Source organism: Harmonia axyridis, chromosome 1, assembly GCF_914767665.1.
Source record: "Harmonia axyridis chromosome 1, icHarAxyr1.1, whole genome shotgun sequence".
Taxonomy (NCBI): domain Eukaryota; kingdom Metazoa; phylum Arthropoda; class Insecta; order Coleoptera; family Coccinellidae; genus Harmonia; species Harmonia axyridis.
In genome coordinates this window covers 22,915,904-22,935,080 of record NC_059501.1, presented here as the reverse complement: position 1 = coordinate 22,935,080, position 19,177 = coordinate 22,915,904, and the positions used below count along the sequence as shown (strand labels likewise).

Genomic DNA, 19,177 nt, shown 5'->3' with positions numbered 1-19,177 from the left:
GAAGTACCTACATATATAACTCCGAGTATAACTTTTGGAGGCGACTATGTTGATGAATAGTGTCGAATAAAAAAAAATGTTTTTCACTAGATACTCCCAAGAATTATAGAGTCTCGAGCTAGGATTATAATTGTTCTATCAGAAAGTTTTAGAAAACCCCTTAAAAGTATAAAAAGGTATCTCGTTGAGGAAATGATCAAATTTGATCCCATTGACATCATTCAATGTTTTCAAGAACACATTCGGAGAATTTCAAAGAAGAGAATCAGTTCATTCGAACTCCAAAACTTCCCTCCGAAACTATACTAGTAAAATTTAAATAATTTTCAGCTAAATAATCACTACATTTCCTTTTCAAATTATCTATAATATGATGAATTGTGAGTCGAATAACTCAATAAAATCGTCCACAAATTTTTAAATGAGCACTGATTTCGATAAAGCCAAATTAACAATTTATAAACGTTGTTGAAGCGTGTATCTTTCCATAACTAGATGGCATAGCCTACTTAGCACAAATGACATAAGAAATATAAAAAATAATACACAGTGTTGCCGTTATAACCATTCAAATCATATAATTCCTATTGGAAAACCCCATAAAATTAAATAAAACTATCTCAGTTGCTTTTATTTATTAAACACAGCATATCCTATTCATTGACGGTACACCGACTCAGATATCGCACTTATCTTGAAACAGATGCAAAGCTGGACATTAGCAGTGATTTATAACTCAATAAGGTTGAATTGAGTTGAAAAACTTCATTTGCTAAGGAATTACAAAGTGGATTTATGATAGAACAAAAGAATAACTCTCTGCCGTGCTTCGCTGGAATTAACTCAGGTTCAAAGCCATACCATCATTTGTATCAGTGAAACAAACATGGGTCTTAATTAACCCTATCTAACTTTTAATTTAGAACATCCTACCACTGTTTGACGTGATTGACCCTACGAAGAGGTCTCTCTGAAACGCCATGTATCGTTGTTGACTGTTTCGTGGTTCCTTTCTGACTTGTTTCTTCAGATTTGTTATTCTTTTACGTTTTTTTTTGCGATGACGACAAGCGCGACTCTTGTGAAATGTGTGGAGGTGCAGATTGTGGAAAGTAAGACCGTGGTATGAAATGAAATTATGTTATTTGACACGTTACTTCCTAATATTCTTTAAATTGGTGCAAACTGTCAAAGCCAGACAAGATTGGTGTTATTTTCAAAATATCATCTACTTTAACTTCTAGGTAGAATATAATAAATCTTGAACCGTTAAATATTTCTGAATGAACCTATACTATATGGAAGCTTGGAAACATAATCAAATGAGTAGGATTTGTATTTTATTTCACAACACATACTGTAGGTTTCGCAAATTTTTATTGACCGATAAACTCAATGAACATTGTATTCTTGATGCAACTCAAAATTGACTGAAATTGAAAATAAATCATTGCATCATGAAAATTAAACATCAGCAGGTTTTTTTATCTGATAAACTTTTAATGTTCAATGAATACTAGATTGCTAAGAAATTTATAGAAAACCAACGAGACTAATAAAAACACTCAATAGGTTCGGTGTCATGTATTTATCCTTTTCGTAATGACGTTATTAAAAGGAAATATGCTATAAATTTCCACTATTCATTATATTTTTTTTTAAATTGATTCATTGAATACATTCATTAGGTGAGTTTCACCAAACTGTATGTTAATTGACAATTGATTCGCCAAGAGAGAGGCTTCGTCAGCAGCGAAAATAATTGCTCTGAAATCTTATAATGAATAATCTATTAGGCTTCTTATGGTCTTCCAAACATCAGAAAGCCAAAAGAATGGACATTTCGACCTATATCACGTACATAAGGTTTGTGGTGCGTGTTCATCTTTACTCGATATCAAGAGTATCAATATTCAAAAAAGGTCTTAATGACCTTTCATCTTAATTCATTGAAAAATACTTTTGAACATTGTAATAAGAGCTTGTTATCAGGAATTGATTTTCATTCCATAAAACAAGTTTATGTCACGAAATTTTTGGTCTTACTATTGATTGTAATATCAACAACTTGCATAACAATGTACATAATTGTCATCTGTATGTTATGCCTTGTCAAGACTAAGAACAACAACTGAAAATAAAATATGTGTGTAGTATTATTATAGTCATTTTAATCTGGAATTAACTATACGTTGGAATTTTGGGGATCCTCTCCATGCGTGGATATAGTTTTCAAACTGCATAAGGAACCAATTAGATTAATTTGTGGAGTGATCAGCCGAACATCTTGTAGAATTTAAAAAGCTAAAAATTTTACCTATTTATACTTTTTCTTCATTAAATGAGTATAACATGTCATTAACTAATTGAAACTTGAAAATATAACTTAGAACGAGATTTTTCTTTCCATTATATGTAATATAGGCATCAGCATGACTTAATACCAAATCACAAATTGACAGGATATGAAAAATCATCCAAGTACCGGGTTTTTCACCATAATTTGACCCCCCTTTTAACTTTGTTACTAAAAGAGGTATACAAAAATTCTACAAAAGTTTCACCAAATGGACTAGTGTTTTTTAAAATGATTTCACAAAACGAAATATATACAGAGTGGGCAACATATTGATTGCAACTTCATTTTTTCAAATGGAACACCCTGTATATTTTTCCATATTTGACTAGCTCCTTTTCCCCTGATTTCGAATATATAACATATATTCGGCGTATCTCTCTTATTCTGAGTACCACACAGTTTCAAATTTTAAGAACCACCTAGCAAGCTTAGTAATCAGTTTTCAAATGGAAGGCTGCGATAATTCAAAATCCCCTTTTTTGAGTTACCTCGCTGACAACGATATATGACATACCTCTTTTAGTAACAAAGTTAAAGGGGGGTCAAATTATGGTGAAAAACCTGGTACATGGGTATTGAAAGATGTATTTAGAATATTTTGGAAATTATTTTTGGTTGTTTGTTTTAAACCAAATGTGCCATTGTAAATAAGTGGTTTGAACGATAATTAGGTATAAGTAGGTACATTGAAATTATTTTTTTTTTTTTACTTTGAATGAAGGCATCGACTGCTATGGTCATTAGCCTCATTGAAATTATTATTTCAAAAAGTGTGATCCGATAAAAAGAATAATCAAATATATTTCTTTATTTTTGGATTTTCGAAATTCTAGAACAAAGATTCATCTCTGACAAATGAAATACTCAAACTATGGTTTGAATAAAATACTATCACAGAGTTTTGAAATTTCTTCCACCAATACTCTACTTCCCAACCAAAAATCGTTTATAGAAAGCAATACCTTCGAAGTCATTATCGCCTCCTTCTAGTTGAGCTGGTTTTCATGTAAATTGAAAGAATTCTAAAAACTGAACTTGGTTTGTCTTCGTTTTATAGCTTTCTGTGGTAGTACCACAATATCTTGAAAAGCACTTCAAGTTTACCAACCTATAAGAGGATATTAAGTATGTTTGATCTTGCAGCCATCTAGACTGCAATCCTATGCCATTAGCACCTCTAGGTACTACCACTGATTGGGTACTAATCGGTAGGTATAGGTACTAACGCCTTTCCCATATGAATCGAAGACAATATTCGAATAGGTAAATAAGATAAAAACTGATATCCCATGAGTAGATATCCAGTATTTGAGTGGAATTCGCAAGTGCACTTTGACTAAAGTACTGTCGATGAATTTTTAAGTTGAGTCATTTCTATAAGTGCGTGATACCGTCTGGAATATGTCTTTGCTCAATTTGAATAGGATAGGAAAGAATGAGGATAGTGAAAGAGAAAAAATGGTGCCATGCCTTCCAGTAAGTACCTGGTCCTAATTATAAATGCTGAGATTGATACTTAAGATAGAAACATGTTATCTATTTCGTCAGACAGACTTGTCATACTAGCTTACTTGTTTGTTATTTGCAATTCAAGCCTTTCTCAATTTCTTTTCAAGTTTTTGGCATTGAAGAATTGATAAAAATTGAATATGAAAAAATTTGGTTCAAATTTTATGGTGCAGATTTTTATGGGAAATAAGACGATGTGGGCTTGAATTAGGTTGGAATGTTATTACAACGCTGCTAATTTCACAATAGTCTGTAGTGACTGTATGATTTACCTTTTTACACGAAATATCCCAACAATGAAAATTTGGCACTATGGTTTATCAGTTGGATTCGAAAAAATATCAAAACTCGGAAACTATAAGTGCTAGGAATTTGCGTTAAAATAGTATATTACTACAAATCAATAAGTTTCATGACTATGTATTGTTCAGTTTTCGAGAAATAACTTTTCTAAATTTCGCTTGATTTTATGGATCACCAGCTAGAAGGATGAATCCAGGATAGCAACCGATTTTTGTACCAAATTTCATGCAAATAGTTATTTCTCTGGTCAGCAGAGACCTTTCCTTAGACGGTTTCAAAGGTTTACTTTTGAAGAAATGAAGAAGTCGTTTCGACAAGTTGAATTTTCGTATCTATACATATTTGGAAAAATATTCAGAATAAAGTACCTCAATATGTGAAAAACTTATCTTTATTTCGAAAATTTATATTGAAATAAACAATAGGTAATATGTTATTCTCAATTTCGATTATTGATACAATGAACAACTGAAGAAAATAAAATATTATTACATTTTTAACATTTAAGTATAATAACTTATCAAGGTTTAAATAAATGAAAATTTTCCTCAATCCTTAAGTCACAGAAGACTGGGCCAGAATTAACTAAGATTGATTCATCTAGTTCAGTTATTGATTCAGCTACTATTTGTATCTAGATTCTAGATGGAAATTTGAATTTTCTATGTTTTTATTTTTGATTATTTGGGGTGGGCAATTATTGTCTCAAAAGACCATCCATGAAAAATATGTAGCTGTGAATCAGAGAGTAATATTGAACCCACCCATAAAATGAGTACAATTTTTCATAAAAAGAGTTTATATCGGATGAAAAACTCAAGATTTAGGAAATATGTTACAAAGAGGTACATTACATTTCAAAAATATAATATTACTTTTTTTCGTTTGATTAAGAGGGATTAGTTTCCAGAAGGATGGTCTGTCTTGTTCACCAACATTACAACATTACCGAAATGAATTTTCAGCATTAATAATAATAATAATAAAGTTTATTTGCTTTGGCTGTCTGGATGGTTTTTTTTTGCACTACCGCTTCTGGGTGAATATCGGGGTTTTTTTGCTACAAAAATTGACCATCAATACGTTTGCTAGTACTCATCATCTACTTTTTTCATTTCACTAGCGTATAATTCTAGAAGAGTTCGATAATTGTCAACAGAATGCCTGCTTCACAACAGAATGAAAAATAAATATATTGCAGTAATTGACCCTCTGGGATGATAATTTAATGATAATTGCATTAAAAGTGCAATATTGACAATTTAGGATTTGAGTTTTTTATATTGAATGAAACAACTTATGGGATTATTTTCATATCAAGTTATCATTGTGGAGCAACACAATAATTATGAAGTAAGAATGTTTTCAATGACGTTTCAGTCAAAATTTCGAAATGCAGTACAGAAAGCATCAAACGTACTTCTGCTGCCATTGGCTTTTTTGCCAAAATTGGGTTAAGTAGCATTTTTCATATTTCTGGCCCCTTTTTTTTTCAGAGCTGCAAAGTATGACTAATTTCTGAGGTCCTTGCATAGTTCAATTACAATTTCATCTCTTTATTATGGCATGTATTTCACCATTTTTGCATTCTGGGTTAACCCAGGAGTAATTACCTCCTTATCAAGACTAGCCTTCAAAAAGTGTACCTGTTTTGAGGAAAATTGATATCGCACCTTATCTGGATCCTAGACATGATATCACGCCAGTATCGACGTCAAACATTTGTAAATAAACAACGCTCATGCGTTCTTATCGCATTGAAATTTGTTTTAATTTTCACAAAACGCATCGAATTTCTGTCATTGCTATTGTATCGACCCATCATAATGGTATTTATCTTGCAGGAAAACAAGGCCATGGCTAATGCCATGCTAGCCGACCAGCTGCCATCTCCTCATCATACCATTGTGACTACTGGTGACTGTGAAAAACCAAAACCAAACCCCGCCACTGTCAGCTGTCGAAAATTTTGGCCGAGGAGATTGGGCTACACTGTATATATCGATATTCTGACTACAATTGTGTGTGAGTATAATATCATATTTTATATTTTGGTGAATTTTAAGCTTCAACATTTCGTCATGTCGGTTCGTCTGTATGTCACAGCTATTTTATTTTATGAAGACTTGAAATGGAGAGGAAACACTAAAAATTCATGATGATTGATTAATGAATTTGGGTAGAATAAGTCTTTAGAAATGTGAGAAATGTAATGAATAGTATTTATGATTAAAGTCAAGACTTAAAAAAATTAGTTGAACCCATATCAGTTAAATTTCAGTATGAGATGTATTAGTTGACACACTACTATTTTGCGTCTGTTTGTCTTATCAAATTAAAAAAAACACAAATTAAATCATTCCTATTTAATTTGCAATAAATTATATATAAGGCGTTAATTTGACAATTTCATTGAATGATAACAGCAAATATTGCAAAACATTATGTTACTTCATCTCCTGGAGATACCAGAAAAAATATTTTCAATGTATAAGTCTATTCACTTCAAGTATGATATGCCGTCACACTTAGATAATCTTTTACTGCTTGAAGAGTTCACAAATCTGGGAATATTAGCATGCCCTACAGTATCACACTAGGACTTTTTCGTGTTATTTGGACGATTTTCTTGTCTATGTTTGGGTTGATTTCTGACAGAGGTCTCGCACAATTATACCATACTTTTTCGACGCTTGTTTGAAGGTTAATTACAGAGATGCAAACCTTAAAGTTTATCGCTCATTTCGAGAATGTTCTAAATTTCCCTGAAAAATAAAAATCAAGCGATCAAATTTGTTGTAATCAAATCTCGAAAATTATAAAATCAACAATCATGAAGTGAAGAGGTGAAATGCTACGATGATAGTGAATCCAATATGTTTCACCTTTCTACCAGATGAATGAGAATGCCTAGGGATCGATCGGCTAGAAAGCAGACTTTCAGAACTTGACCAGTTTGTATTGAGTAATGCTAGGGCTTATCATACCAAACTAGTTTGCAATTTTATTTGAATTTCGACTTCGCACTTTATAATTCTCTAACTTCACATCTACCAGCACCTCCACCATATTCTAAAGCTCAGCTCTTGGCAGCCCCACGAGTTTCTTTGTGTATTTTACTACTGAGTACGCATTGCTGATCATCTACTGTGTAGTTTATTGGCTTTCAATACCACTATTTCCCTGTATTTATAAAGCAGTCACCTTGGTGTATCTAGACAAATGTTTTCAAGTACAACTATTTTTTCCTTTATGGATAAGTGTGTCTCATTAAGTTTTTGTCAAGAAACTCTTGAGTATACATACTGCTAGTGTTTCTGCCTGCAACCTGCAAGACAGAGGGTTTCTATTCCAGGGGCACGAATAACCTCAGTTTGACCCCACACTGATGATTTTTAACAGATATTACCCTTGCATTTCGATCTTACGGTCCATTATTCTCCCCGTCAGAGCTGTTCTTACCATTTTGTATATGTATACAGTTTGCCTTCCAGTTCCACAGTACTAATGAATTCTAGTAAGTAAGTATTTAATTGCTGCTTCTTTCAGTATCTTGGATGGCTTTAAGAACTTCGAACTTTTACAAGTTTCTCCTCCAAAGCATTTTTCACGTTGGCTTGCAATGGCGGGCATTGTGTGACCAGGTGATCAAGAGTTTCTTCCATCTCCCCACTGCACTTGTTAGTTTTTGATAACCTAACTTGCAATATTAAAGTTCCAAAGGAAATCTTTCCTATGAATTTTTCACCATATCGTGGAAACGGTATGAAACATGTATTTTAGCGATTACACTCAGCACAATATTTGTCCTAACCATTAGGAAATTTTTGGTTATGGTTCAGATCCCGAAGCGTAATTTGAAGATTTTTTTCAACTAGATGATCTATGAGGATAGTGTATACTTTATTAGGGAAAGTGACCAACTGTCAAATTAGCTGCATTCTTTTTATGTTATAGTCCAAGTCATTCCCATCACAAAGTTCAATAGGCAAAAGTTTGTCTATAGGCTAGTTTCGGCGCTAAAGGCCCCTGAAAACTCTCATTTGTTCTCCATTGTTAAACAATACGAAACGTTTATCCTGAAAAATCATGACTATTCTGAGTAATCAAGATGTGAAGAATCATTAATATGAGATACCATTAAAAGCATTGTTTTTTAGTGTTGTCAAAGTTGATCAATTATAGGTACAGTGTTTTCCAATACTTAAATTTTCTAAAGTTCAATTATTCGAAAATGGTTACAAATCACCTTAGCGATCTAAAATCAAAAAATGTTTATGAGTTATCTTCTACACTTCATTATACATCACATTCGAAAAAAATATACGCAGTGTTTCTTGAAGAGAAAGTGAAAATTATATTCGAAATATTTTTCAGTACGGAACATTTCGAATATAACTTTCTCTTTCTTTTGAAGGGAACACTCCGTATATTTTTTCGAATGTGATTAAGAATAAGATTTAGAACACGCAAGATTCCTTTCAAAAGAAAGCTAAAGTGTTATTCGAAATATTTTTCAGTAAGTACGGACCATTTCGAATATAATTTTCGTTTTATTTTGAAAGGAATACTCCGTATATTTTTCGAATGTGTAGAGTAAGATTCATGAACATTTTGTCATTGTAGATCTCTAAAGCGATTTGTAACCATTTTCGAATAATTGCACTTTAAAAATATTGTAAGAAGCTGGAACACACTGTATAATTGATCGAATATAACAAAACCAAAGAACAATTACTAGAAGTTTCAATAGTATCTCACTTTAATCAGTGTTCACATCTAGATTAGTGATGATTATCTACATTCTAGGACAACAAATGACAGTTTTCAGGGGCCTTTTGCGTCAAAACTAGCCTAAAGAAAAACTTTTGTCTATTAAACTTTTTGTTTGGAATGACTTGAACTATAACTAGGGATTCACGAATAGACTTGATCTTCTAGCTACTTGACTTGAAATCAACCCAAGTAGTAGTTTTTCAATGTCAAGTCAAGTATTTATTTATAAAGTACTTGACTTGCCATTGAAAAACTATTACTTGACTTAAACTAGGTATATATAACATATCGAAAATTCAGCCAATTTGACAGGAGGCCACTTTCCCTAATAAAGTGTGCCGTAAATAATAAGAACTTCGCCGACCAACAAAAAACGAATGAGTAATCGATACTCGAAAGTGAGAGTTCTCTTGGGGATCCAGCTTTTATAAAACTTAGACGCTCTCTGTACAACTACATTCATCAAACTGGTATCGTGTAATTGATCTAGTGTTTCCTATATCAGACAGTTCTCTCGTCATCCGCACTTATTCAACAATAGGTTGACCAACCAGGCCCACGCGCCAAACTTCGACCTTGTAGTTTTCCCATTTAAAATTCGATCAAATCTACCTTAATTTCCGAGCAAGATGAATTGACGAACGGAATTTCATGAAGTTTTGTGTCGGTGACGTTTCAAACCGCATACTGATCCAATTTCCTGTTGAAACTACCGCAAATCTGCGATAAGATACTTTTCTATAAAAATTTGAAGCACGCCTTAAGAATAATGTTTTATAATTCGGTAGTATCAATGAAGGTTGACACATCCTCGGTATCTATTGTGCTCTGTCGGAGTTTTTCCGTTGATTTTTTATAAGTGTTGATTGTTTTTAATAGAGATTTAATCTTTCGTAGCTTATGAGGATTAATGACATGGATTTTGGTACCCCCTCCAATCAAGATGGTCAACCAATGGTCATCAAAACGTGGAAATGTTAAATAGATAATGAGAGATCTGTAAATTGAAACGAATGTATGAATAATAATAAATTTTCAAAGTACACTTAGCTGAGAATATTTTTGTGGGAAAACCAAACTTTCAGTGTGAATATCAAAACATTAAATAATGAAACTAACTAATCACGCTTTGTTGAGTATTAGCCGTGGTTACAATTAATGTTAATAACATAATAATATAATATAATAATATATTAGTCTGAATAGATCGTAAATTTCATACAATAAGCTTAGCATTTGTAAACATAACACTATCGAAATATTAATCGATTTGTATCTGCATCATAAAGTTATTCTCGTAAGTAATTGAACAAGTGCATCAAAATTACCGATAATTTTGCATGACAGCGTGTTGTCATAAAAACTGCATGAGTTCATTTTCATTTTTGGAGAAAGAGCCCGACACCGAAGTTGAAGGGCTCTTTCTCCAAAAATGAAAATGACCGAATGCAGTTTTTCAAAGAAAACACGCTGGAATGCGAAATTATCCGGTCATTTTGATGCACGAGTGTAATTCGGGGGAATATTTCCCGAATAAACTGTCACATCACTTGTCAAACTGATGTAGAATGGAATTGCCATAGATTCGAACTGTGTAAGATGCATAGAAACTATGCATCTATGAACAGGACAATTATCGCAGTGCAGTTTCGCTTCCTACAATGCAATTATCGCTGTAATTTTCGATAATTGTTCTCCATATACATAGAATCTTTGACAGGAGGGAAATATTCGCTGTAATTTTCGATAATTGTTCTCCATATACATAGAATTTTTGACAGGAGGGAATTATTCGATCAAACATGTCAGCTCACCAGCCGAATTCTCGTTATTTGAGGAAGGTTTTAATTTTCTGCAATATATATGGAAAAATCTACGGCTGAGGTTCATCGAATGCTCTCAAATGCCTATGGTGAGGCCGCTATTAGTGAAAGAACTTGCCGAGAGTGGTTTCAACGCTACAAGAACGGTGATTTTGACTTCAAAGACCAGCAAGGCGATGGAAGAGAGAAGGTTTTCGAAGATGCAGAATTGGAGGCATTAGGTACTTGATCGAGACTCGTGTCAAACGCAACAAGAATTGGCAGGGTCATTGGGAGTGCAGCAACAAGCCATTTGAAAACGCCTGGAAGTCATAGGAATTACTCAGATACAAGGAAATTTGACGTCGTAGCCGTACAAGTTGAAGCCGAGAGAAGTTGAACGGCGTTTGTTTGCTTGTGAACAGCTCCTTGCAAGGCAAAGGCGGAAAGGATTTCTGCATCGCATCGTGACTCGAGAAGAAAAATGGGTTCATTACGATAATCCCAAGCGCAGAAAATCATGGGGATATCACGGCCATGCTTCCAAGTCGACGGCCAAACTGAATATTCACGGTTCCAAGGTTATACTCGGTATTTGGTGGTACCAGCTCGGCGTAGTATATTATGAGTTGTTAAAACCGACTGAAACAATCACAGGCGATCGTTATCGAACGCAATTAATGCGTTTGAGCCGAGCATCGGAAGACAAACGATCGCAATAGAACGAGAAACATGATAAAGTGATTTTACAGCATGGCAATGCTCCATCCCATGTTGCCTAAGTGATCAAGACACTCAATGATAACTTTTTAAATACGTTATAAGCAAAAAACCTTTTAGCACAAATCAAACTGAAAAAACGGGAAGTCTATAGCTTTTTTACTATTATTACTATTTTTCTCATTATATTATTTATTTGTACATATTTGTTTCATTTTGATTTAATTTTTTTTTAGTTCTGAAAAAAATTTGTTTATCTGAGGTGATTAAATGTTGTGTACCTGATTTATTAGTTTCGAATCGTTATCACCCCCTCCATGAAAAAGAGCTATATCCGCCCTTGCCTATCATCTGAACTTTCTTCTATTACTTTGTTGACAGTGAAATTCGGGTCTCTAACGGAATCGTCGCTATATTCGATGAAAGATTCCTCACCTGAGCTTCTAGGTGAGCTGGAGCTGCTAGAAGAATTACTACGCCGACGCTTTGCTAGAGTTTCCTCATCTTGATGATAATTTTCGTTCGCCATTTCTAATATTCTTCTTGATCGTGACCCCATCTTGAAAGAAAAAAAAAGCTTTATTAGTAAAATATTATTATAAACAATGTGACAAGATGATGAATTTCTTCATTCAATAACAACATTTCAAAGATGTACCGCGACATCCTGTTATAAACGCTGTGTGAATTTAAATAAGTATAAAAGTTAATTACATACAACGTGACATGCTAACACTAACCAATTTTATTTTCGTCATTTTCAAAGTAACAACGTGTTATTAAAGTGATGAACAAGTACGATCAATTATTCTATTAATGCTAAAATGCGACATAAAAAGTGTAACACATTATAGAATAAAATAAATAAGTAATAAAATAACTTACCTTTACTACAAAAAGGTGTCATGCAGGTCGTGACACGTTGTTGTCTTAAATCTCGAGCAACTGCTCATGTGCACTGCACTGTCGCACTGAGGTGGCGCGGTGTGGAAATAAGCTTAGCTGCCGAACGAGACAGCGCTACAACGTGACATGCCCTCTCTTTTCCTCACACTTTTGTCAGTATTGGCTTAAATTATACCACGTTTTTGCACTAAATAGATTCGAGTACGGTGAATAAAATGGTGGTAATAACTCAAAACCGAGTTATGCCATTGTGACACGTTGTAGTTTTAAACGAGCGATATATAGCAATAACTCCATATGATCAGCTTTCGTGAACCTTGGTAAACAAAAACTTTTATCGGTGGAAATTTCTACTGTGCATGGCAAATCAGTGTGTATAGGTTGTCTCGTAAGTTGTTAATAATTTATACGGCACGTGTTAGCTTCTTAACGGCCTTATATAGAAACAAAAAGACAAAAAATATTAGCTCTCGATTTGAATATAAAAATATTCGAATACATGATGAGAATTTGTCAAATCCGTTGATACGAGTTGAAGAACTCTTGAGAAAATTCTAATTTCTCTTTTTGACACAGGTTTCAGAATGGTGTAAGGCGGGAATTGCAACTTTGGGACCACTGCTTGTGTTCAGAATGAGGTTCTACAAATTTTTACTCCGTAAGTTTTCGTTATCTTCGGTTTCTGGGAATTCCGCGGAATGGAAAATGTGTAGGTACTTTGTGACATCATTTGTACAATATTCGGAGATTCGAATTCGATATTGAAAAATGCAGGTTGGTTTTTGTGAGTACTTTACAGTGTAATTCGCAACAAAAAGCAGGATTCTTGGAAAAGTTAGCATGAAAGTTTTTGTTGTTCATAATTGGTGTTGAAATATTTTTAAATGACTTATCTTGGGTTTGAAAATAAGAATTCATATTATAAAATTCATGATAGCCAATTTCAAAATTTTATAGATTCCAGTATTGGTGCGAAGCGGTAAAGAACATTTCGAAGGTCACTAGACGATGTTAGAATTATTACTAAACACGGATTGAAGATTGACTTAAGCTGAAAATCTAAAACTTCTAGTTTGAGGCCTCCAATCAGAGAAATATATACCTAATATCTCAATATTAGCACTAGAGATTAAAATTTAATTTGCTATGCAGAATTGATGGTCTAGGGTTTTATCCTCGCCGTATGAGATTTTTTTTTTATTCCATGCATAAAGAAAATAACATATATCCGTAACTCTAAAAATAACTATATTCGACAAATACCCCACAGAATTCAGTGTAATTGTACTAATATACATTCTTTCAATTTCTCGCATTACACAAGTATTACAAAATTTATAGAAACTTTCTTTTGATTCCGGGATTTCCAATTTCAAGAATTCATAGATTGGATTCTCGAAACAGCTAGAATGATGAATGAAATATAGCAAACATTTTTTGTACCGAATATCACTCGAGTAAGTTTTATAGTTTTCAAGAAAATCTGATGATGGATTTTCTCATTTAATTTTCAGGATCTACACTGAGAACTGTATATTTTTTCATTTAATTCATTATTTCTTTATAAATCTTCGAAAAAAGTCATTGAGAAAATGAAAAAAAATTGTAATCACTTGCATTGAATAGTCTGATGTGAATGTTCAATTAAAATGACAACATTGGAAAATATACAGGCCTTATTTCTAACACTAATTAAAAAAAAGTTTCTATGACCGTCTGCAAAAGGTAAATAACCAAAATTCCAACGTCCCTATTCTGTTGCAGAACCCTGAAAAAAACAACAATTTCAAGCCTTGTGCAAAATTTCATGTTAATGATATCATCATTACTTTCCTTATGTGATCTCCAAAAGCGCAATTGGCGTATGAATTAACAATCGCTCAAAAGCCACTTACCTCATGATTTCTTCCTTTTGGTTTATTATTCTCAAAAATAAACCTTTGGAAAACTTTTTGAGAAAAAACAAACATCCATTTTGAATATCACTTTTACGTTTAAGAATGTTCCAAAATCGAAAAAATCCATTCGCCATCCGGAGTTTTTTTAAGAAAGTATAAAAGTTATTGTTATGAAATTTGGTACAAAATTTTTGAGGTAAAAATCATGAAAAAAACTTAAAAAAACATTCGTCAGGAAATGCAAAATACATTATCATGAAATTGAAAATATATATTTCTATTATGTTGGTGTGAGTAATATTTTTTACCGGAAAGTAATAGCATTTGTTCTTCCGGAAATAATGAAATTTTCATTCGAACTTCGAAATAAATGATTCCTGGTTCGAATCCCGCCTCTGTCTTTTTTGATAATGTTATAATTTTTCCGTTTGTTTGAGTTGAAAGAGGAAATAATAAAAGTTGTGTAAAATTTGCAATGCTTTTTTTTATTTAAGTAGTCTATCTAGTGAAGTCTATGGGATAGGAGGAAATGATACACGTCTAAAGTTTTCTTTTGAATTTTCAACTAATTATTATTTTGTAGTAGTCGAATATCTCGAACAAATTTGTCATGGAACACCATAATATATTGCTGTATTATGATGTCCATGGCACTCAGTGTATTATTACAAGAAAAAAATTCCATGTTATAAGACTCTAACAAGAATTTTTGTTTCAGTTTTCGTGATATTCGTCTCTATCGAACTGGGCGTGATCCCGCAAAGAAAGCTCGGATTCAGATGCAAAGACCCAACGATTTCGTTCCCCTACACAGGTGATACAATAACGCTGACCATCCTCCTATTGGGTACTTATTTAGGACCGCTGATCTTCATCGTGTTAATTGAAATAGTCAGGGAGAAGTCTTTCAAGGATGTCCGGATCGGCATCATCTGGGATCACTACAAAGAATTGCTCATAGGTGTCAGTTTTGTGATAATGATCACGGAAGTGGCCAAGGCGATGCTGGGGGAGCACAGACCGCACTTTTTCGACGTCTGTAGACCCGATGCAAATGAGGGGTGTGCCGAAGGGGTCTTCGTCGTAGATTACACGTGTACGAATAAAGAGTACAGTAGTTGGCTTATAAGCGATGCCTCGAAGTCTTTTCCATCGGGGCACTCTTCCATATCTGTGTTTGCTTCTCTGTTCACTGCTGTAAGTATTACAATATTAATTTTTTTCAACATATTAAATACTACGCGAAGCCCGCGGTTTCACCTGCGCTCTGAAAAACTGAATGGATGGACAAAACCAAAATGAAAAATAAAGTGAATAAAATAAAACCTATAGTTGATTCAAAAGGTGATACGTATTGAAAATCGGTGAGCATAGCTCGGTATTCATTTTCTTTGAAAGACAAAGTTCATCTTCATGAAATTACCTTTACGATGATGTAAACTTAATTAGTGAGGATTCAAACGCTTGCCTAATAATGATGCCCGAAAATCTCCTTTTAATTTTCTATATTATTTCCATAAAAATGCCAAATTGTGACCTATTTATGAAAGGTAGATATATGGTGTGGCGGACCTTTAGATCTACTCAAAGTAATCATTTTTGTAATTGATTTGCTGAAAACCGCAACCTCATAAATTCATCTGTTCTCAAGCTAAAAGAGAAAATTGGAAAATGGCGTGAAATGAAAAGTTCTCATAACTTCTTCATTATTGGTGCTATTAATACGAAACAAAAACCATCCTATAGGCACTTTTATTTAGTAGAATCTATTGGTGATATAATTTATTTATTATTGCCATTCGTTTTACAGTTGTCAGTTATAATACAAACTTGTGTTTTTTCAAATGTGAACCATAACGTAATTTCTCAAACAAGTGAAATCGCTTAATTTTTCCTTTTTCAAAAATAGGATGAAACATTATATATAAATTTCTCATCAAACCATAAGAATCATCAACAGTTTCAGTTTTGAACGGCAAATCAACCAAGTTCCCATCTATTATATCTGGGAACTTCAAATAATTGGAATATTCGGTGGCCACCAAGAACTCCGGATTTAACAGCGTTAGATTTTTCAACATTTTCAAATTGATGTGACCAAAGGTGAAATCTAACGATGTTAAATCCGGAGACATGCCCCACCCTGTATTTGACGTTTAAACTGTCACATAAACAAATCCGTAAACACCGATTTTGACAGGACAATCAGAGTCAAAAGACAAGTTCGTATTATCCATAATCCGAACATGACTAGAGCTGATGATATGTTCATTTAACACAAGGGCGGATTTACGAGGGGGGGGGGTAATGGGGGTAATTACCCCCCATGAATATCGAAACCCTGAAAAAAAGTTACGGAACTTGGTGCACATAAAATATATATCATGCAATAATTTCAAATTACTAATTTCCCAAATATTACAATCAATGACAACTTCCTAAATACGTTATAAGCAAAAACCTTTCAGCACAAATTAAACTGAAAAAACGGGAAGCCTATAGCTATTGTAGTTTTCGAAATATCGCTCGATCAGCCAGAAAACGGACCAAGTGAATACGTAATCTGTATTTTGTTGCAAAAATGTTTCTATTAGGACGTTCTGGTTTCACCGACGACCTCTCGAATTGCTCTGAATCGTTTGTTTTTTTTATTACATCCAGATGAAGGAGAATAAATAAATATTCGTCGGACTCTTTGAGGGCTGGATATTTCAGTGCCACAGATGGATAATTGCACACACTTGCCGAATCTTATCGTATAATCCGTATAAATGTTCGACATCATGTAGAGAACATTTTTTTCTCTAATTCTGTGGTTATTCCGTTCATTTTTCCACATCTTTTAGAAAAAAATCGTGCGATAATATATCAGAAATGCACAGTTTTCATGGTTATATTTTATTATTCTATGTTGGTACTCCGAACTTTCCGCCACGGCTTTATCTGTCAATTCATCAATTTGCCTTAAAGAAATCAGTTCTGCCAACCAACATTTTTCAATGCAAAAATCACTAAAATATATTTATGGAAATATTTCATTAATTTCAATGAAAATGCAATAAATTAAAGAAAATAATGTATAATACTCGTACAGAAGGCTCATTCTACCACTCGTTCATTCCAAAACTCGCCACTTCGTGGCTCGTTTTTGAATTTTGAACTCGTGGAAGAATATCAATGCCTTCTGCACTTGTATTATAAATAACTATTTCAGTTTCTTCTCGTACCTCGTACAGTAATTAAGCCTATTTAGATTCGAACGCGCATACGAATAAAATCAGTTGCTACCCCCCACACCCCCCCCCATGAAAAAGAGCTATAGCCGCCCTTGATTTAGCAAGAGCATGAACTAGTCTGCACACTTTACTAAGTAAAATTTTTTTTCGCAGTATGTGATCCAAACACGCTTACCTTCTGCTGCTACTGGAAGATTGTTCAAGCACTTCCTCATATCCATATGCTTATCCTGGGGTATACTGTGCTCCCTTTCTCGAATAGCCGATAGGAGGCACCACTGGTGGGATGTGTTGTCAGGTACCGTTCTAGGTATTCTGGGAGTGATATTCTTCACCACGATCTTCCATCAGAAGCAGAAGTGCAAACTACAGAGGACATCCGAAAAGTCTATATCATCCACAATGCTGTTGGACGTGAAAAATAAAACAGCAGCCAGTGCAAGAGTTTGACGGTTATAATTTTTGCCTTCTGGTGAGCAAAGTGCGGGTGATAATTTCCATTTTTCCAAGAGGAATGACTGCTCCAGATGTATGGACGTAGCCAGACTGCTCGTGAATCCGAAGAAGTTGAAATTGTTTTCAAGAACTGAAATCATTGTCATACAAGACAACCTACGCTCATGTCGATCGAGAAAATTCGATTATATATTGAAATTTGTATTCATAATTGTGTATAGTCCAGAATTTATTCGATCGAATATTTTTGTGTACAAAATACTTGAGTAAATAAAGAATTAACGAGAATTCCAATTGAAGGGTTTTTCTCAAAAATTCTTAAACTTATGTCTTCTTATTACTTTTCAGAATCTATTATTTTTCTTGAACGACTCTTGACACATTTTTTTAATCGAGATTTCTCTTTTACCATTTGATTTTTCATTAATGTCATGTTTTAGACATTTGGGATGGTATTTTTGTGATGTTCCCTTATTTATTTTTCTTCGATTTCTGAAGGTGGAATGTCGTAGAGGTGTTGAGACTTGAGTTTCTGATGAACGACTTCTTACTCAGTATTACTTTGTTGAAGTATTGATAACGTTATGTTTTTATTTTTAGTGAAATATTTATTCCAGTGATGTATATATTCGATGTAATAAAACAATACATAATATGTGTACTCATCTTATTTTTGAATCTCTCCTCCTTACAACTCACAAAATAGATTTTCTCCTCATCTATTGAAAAATTCAAAATATAATGGTTTTTACAAGATGCATAATTTTATGCATCCTGCACGTATTTACGTGTTCAATTCAGAATGAATCTTTATTCTCCATCTGAATAAAATTGAATCATAAATTTGCTAATATAAAATCAATAGGTACTTGACCATTTATAGTTTGCCCATGTTAGCAGTGCCATGATGCCTTCAAAATCAACAATTGGTTGTCAAAATATTTTCTCGTTCTTCTTGTTACTGCTTGAAGAGTTCACAGATTTGGGGATACTTGCTCGCCATATTGTTGCCATCAATTCACCAATTTGCCAATGTGTTTTTCCGATTGTAATTGAAATTTTATGTTCTTATTTAATTTTTTCAAAATAAGTTGGTTTGATAACTCGAATAATATATGCAATATAACGTAAATCACAGTTTATAAATAAAACTCGCTCTGCTCGCCGAAGGGGCTCCGCCCCTTGGACCCCGTCACTATGCCGGTAGATCCT

The 19,177-nt window shown here is 33.5% G+C and overlaps 1 protein-coding gene across 9 annotated transcripts in view; it reads left to right on the top strand.

The window, feature by feature from the left end:
- Window positions 1-18,626, top strand: part of LOC123679821 (phospholipid phosphatase 1-like) — a 41,747-nt gene extending 23,121 nt beyond the window's left edge. For 5 of the 9 annotated variants that reach the window (XM_045617338.1, XM_045617390.1, XM_045617357.1 and 2 more), the window contains 3 exons: window positions 6,016-6,196; window positions 14,992-15,470; window positions 17,663-18,626. In XM_045617338.1, the coding sequence (XP_045473294.1) occupies window positions 6,016-6,196; window positions 14,992-15,470; window positions 17,663-17,959 (957 nt within the window). In that variant the 3' untranslated portion in view covers window positions 17,960-18,626. Of the gene's footprint in view, window positions 1-849; window positions 1,124-3,678; window positions 3,836-5,516; window positions 5,625-5,847; window positions 5,896-6,015; window positions 6,197-14,991; window positions 15,471-17,662 lie in introns of those variants that run through there. The other 4 variants (XM_045617348.1, XM_045617329.1, XM_045617363.1 and 1 more) reach the window with 4 other exon arrangements.
- The last annotated feature ends 551 nt before the right edge of the window (window positions 18,627-19,177 follow it).